General features: G+C 53.3%; 1 protein-coding gene across 1 annotated transcript; it reads right to left on the reverse strand.

Moving 5' to 3' along the window:
* Positions 1–284: 284 nt before the first annotated feature.
* Positions 285–2,357, reverse strand: LOC138353762 (uncharacterized). Its single transcript, XM_069307161.1, has one exon. The coding sequence runs from the start codon at positions 2,355–2,357 to the stop codon at positions 285–287; it is 2,073 nt and encodes a 690-aa protein (XP_069163262.1).
* Between the last annotated feature and the right edge of the window lie 1,413 nt (positions 2,358–3,770).

Consider the following 3,770-nt stretch of genomic DNA (forward strand, 5'->3'; position numbering starts at 1 on the left):
ATCACTTGTACGGTCGGGGGATCGAACGCGGACCTGCATAAGACTTGGAGAGAGAGAGAGAGAGAGTTTGGTGAGTGAAGCACAGAAGGTTCTGGAGGGGAGAGTATTTTGTTGTTGATAAATACATTGGAGAGTGTGGGTAAAGAGAGCGCTCGAGCCTAGAGTAATCAGGATTGTTGTAATTGAATGTACACAAGTGATCTAGTTAACTGTTGTTTTATTGGAAGGTAAAAGGCTGCAGCTGCATAGGTTGGGTGTTGTTTAAAGGGGCTGAGTGCAAGGGGTCACGTGACGGAGATCACCAGGGCGTTGAAGGGTACCAACAGGGCGTTGAAGGGCACCAACAGGGCGTTGAAGGGTACCAACAGGGCGTTGAAGGGCACCAACAGGGCGTTGAAGGGCACCAACAGGGCGTTGAAGGGCACCAACAGGGCGTTGAAGGGCACCAACAGGGCGTTGAATGGCACCAACAGTGCGTTGAAGGGCACCAACAGGGCGTTGAAGGGTACCAACAGGGCGTTAAAGGGCACCAACAGGGCGTTGAAGGGCACCAACAGGGCGTTGAAGGGCATCAACAGGGCATTGAAGGGCACCAACAGGGCGTTGAAGGGCACCAACAGGGCGTTGAAGGGCACCAACAGGGCGTTGAAGGGCACCAACAGGGCGTTGAAGGGCATCAACAGGGCGTTGAAGGGCACCAACAGGGCGTTGAAGGGCACCAACAGGGCGTTGAAGGGCACCAACAGGGCGTTGAAGGGCACCAACAGGGCGTTGAAGGGTACCAACAGGGCGTTGAAGGGCACCAACAGGGCGTTGAAGTGCACCAACAGGGCGTTGAAGTGCACCAACAGGGCGTTGAAGGGCACCAACAGGGCGTTGAAGGGCACCAACAGGGCGTTGAAGGGTACCAACAGGGCATTGAAGGGTACCAACAGGGCGTTGAAGGGCACCAATAGGGCGTTGAAGGGCACCAACAGGGCGTTGAAGGGCACCAACAGGGCGTTGAAGGGTACCAACAGAGCGTTGAAGGGCACCAACAGGGCGTTGAAGGGCACCAACAGGGCGTTGAAGGGTACCAACAGGGCGTTGAAGGGCACCAACAGGGCGTTGAAGGGCACCAACAGGGCGTTGAAGGGTACCAACAGGGCGTTGAAGGGCACCAACAGGGCGTTGAAGGGCACCAACAGGGCGTTGAAGGGTACCAACAGGGCGTTGAAGGGCACCAACAGGGCGTTGAAGGGCACCAACAGGGCGTTGAAGGGTACCAACAGGGCGTTGAAGGGCACCAACAGGGCGTTGAAGGGCACCAACAGGGCGTTGAAGGGTACCAACAGGGCGTTGAAGGGCACCAACAGGGCGTTGAAGGGCACCAACAGGGCGTTGAAGGGCATCAACAGGGCATTGAAGGGCACCAACAGGGCGTTGAAGGGCACCAACAGGGCGTTGAAGGGCACCAACAGGGCGTTGAAGGGCACCAACAGGGCGTTGAAGGGCACCAACAGGGCGTTGAAGGGCACCAACAGGGCGTTGAAGGGCACCAACAGGGCGTTGAAGGGTACCAACAGGGCGTTGAAGGGCACCAACAGGGCGTTGAAGTGCACCAACAGGGCGTTGAAGTGCACCAACAGGGCGTTGAAGGGCACCAACAGGGCGTTGAAGGGCACCAACAGGGCGTTGAAGGGTACCAACAGGGCATTGAAGGGTACCAACAGGGCGTTGAAGGGCACCAATAGGGCGTTGAAGGGCACCAACAGGGCGTTGAAGGGCACCAACAGGGCGTTGAAGGGTACCAACAGAGCGTTGAAGGGCACCAACAGGGCGTTGAAGGGCACCAACAGGGCGTTGAAGGGTACCAACAGGGCGTTGAAGGGCACCAACAGGGCGTTGAAGGGCACCAACAGGGCGTTGAAGGGTACCAACAGGGCGTTGAAGGGCACCAACAGGGCGTTGAAGGGCACCAACAGGGCGTTGAAGGGTACCAACAGGGCGTTGAAGGGCACCAACAGGGCGTTGAAGGGTACCAACAGGGCGTTGAAGGGCACCAACAGGGCGTTGAAGGGCACCAACAGGGCGTTGAAGGGCACCAACAGGGCGTTGAAGGGCACCAACAGGGCGTTGAAGGGTACCAACAGGGCGTTGAAGGGTACCAACAGGGCGTTGAAGGGTACCAACAGGGCGTTGAAGGGCACCAACAGGGCGTTGAAGGGCACCAACAGGGCGTTGAAGGGCACCAACAGGGCGTTCAAAATCATCAACTGGGCGTTGAAAATCATCAACTGGGCGTTGAAAATCATCAACTGGGCGTTGAAAATCATCAACTGGGCGTTGAAAATCATCAACTGGGCGTTGAAAATCATTAACCGTGCGTTGAAAATCACCAACAGGGAAGATGTGAACAGGGTGCCGAAGCTGTCTGAACAGGCCAGGATTCAACATATATTTACGCAACCACTCACGAAACCTTTACATCTTTCCTCTGTCATAGCGGCTTTGTTAACATTTCTTAAATAAGAATTGAGAAGTGGGAAATACAGTGAGAGGTATGAAAGCAGGCGGCGGGCTGTCCGCCTTGCTGACACCATGTGTGGGTGTTGGGAGCTAAGCTAAGCTGGCTCCCTCTTGTCAGGGAGCTGTGAGTGTGTGAGAGGTTCTTCACATGTGTTTCACCATATATGGATGTTTATAGGTGAGTACTATGTATAACACAGTATACATATACATACACATTATTGTACATGATGTAATGCTCTGTTTAAGGGTCTTTGTTTTATTATTATTTATTTATTTAGTATTGTTTTGCTATTTTAGATGGAGTTTCCGATCAGGATTTCATCTAGGAATTAGTAGGTATTTGCACAACTTGGGGGATCATTAGTGACATCTGGACACCATGGTTGGTGTTAGCTGGTGTCCTCTTTATCTGGTGTCCTCTTTACCTGGTGTCCTCTTTACCTGGTGTCCTCTTTACCTGGTGTCCTCTTTACCCGGTGTCCTCTTTATCTGGTGTCCTCTTTAACAGGTGTCCTCTTTACCTGGTGTCCTCTTTACCTGGTGTCCTCTTTAACAGGTGTCCTCTTTATCTGGTGTCCTCTTTACCTGGTGTCCTCTTTATCTGGTGTCCTCTTTATCTGGTGTCCTCTTTACCTGGTGTCCTCTTTACCTGGTGTCCTCTTTATATGGTGTCCTCGTTATCTGGTGTCCTCTTTACCTGGTGTCCTCTTTACCTGGTGTCCTCTTTACCTGGTGTCCTCTTTACCTGGTGTCCTCTTTATCTGGTGTCCTCTTTACCTGGTGTCCTCTTTATCTGGTGTCCTCTTTAACAGGTGTCCTCATTATCTGGTGTCCTCTTTATCTGGTGTCCTCTTTAACAGGTGTCCTCTTTATCTGGTGTCCTCTTTACCTGGTGTCCTCTTTATCTGGTGTCCTCTTTAACAGGTGTCCTCTTTATCTGGTGTCCTCTTTATCTGGTGTCCTCTTTACCTGGTGTCCTCTTTACCTGGTGTCCTCTTCACCTGGTGTCCTCTTTATCTGGTGTCCAGAAGCCGGAAAGGAAGGGAGGAGGGGGGGGGGCTGGGGGTGAGAGTAGATGGAGTGGGAAAAGGGAGGCGGGCCGGAAAGTGAGGGTGAAGGGGGGTGGGAAAGTGGGGGGGGGGGGGGGGGGAAGGCCCTTTAGGGGGGTTTAGGGGGTGGGAATAAGGGGGGGTGGGGGCCAGAAGGGCGTTGTGGTTTAAGGAAGTTATAAGCTACTCAAGTTACAACACAAATGTATA

This window comes from Procambarus clarkii, chromosome 59 (assembly GCF_040958095.1).
Source record: "Procambarus clarkii isolate CNS0578487 chromosome 59, FALCON_Pclarkii_2.0, whole genome shotgun sequence".
Taxonomy (NCBI): domain Eukaryota; kingdom Metazoa; phylum Arthropoda; class Malacostraca; order Decapoda; family Cambaridae; genus Procambarus; species Procambarus clarkii.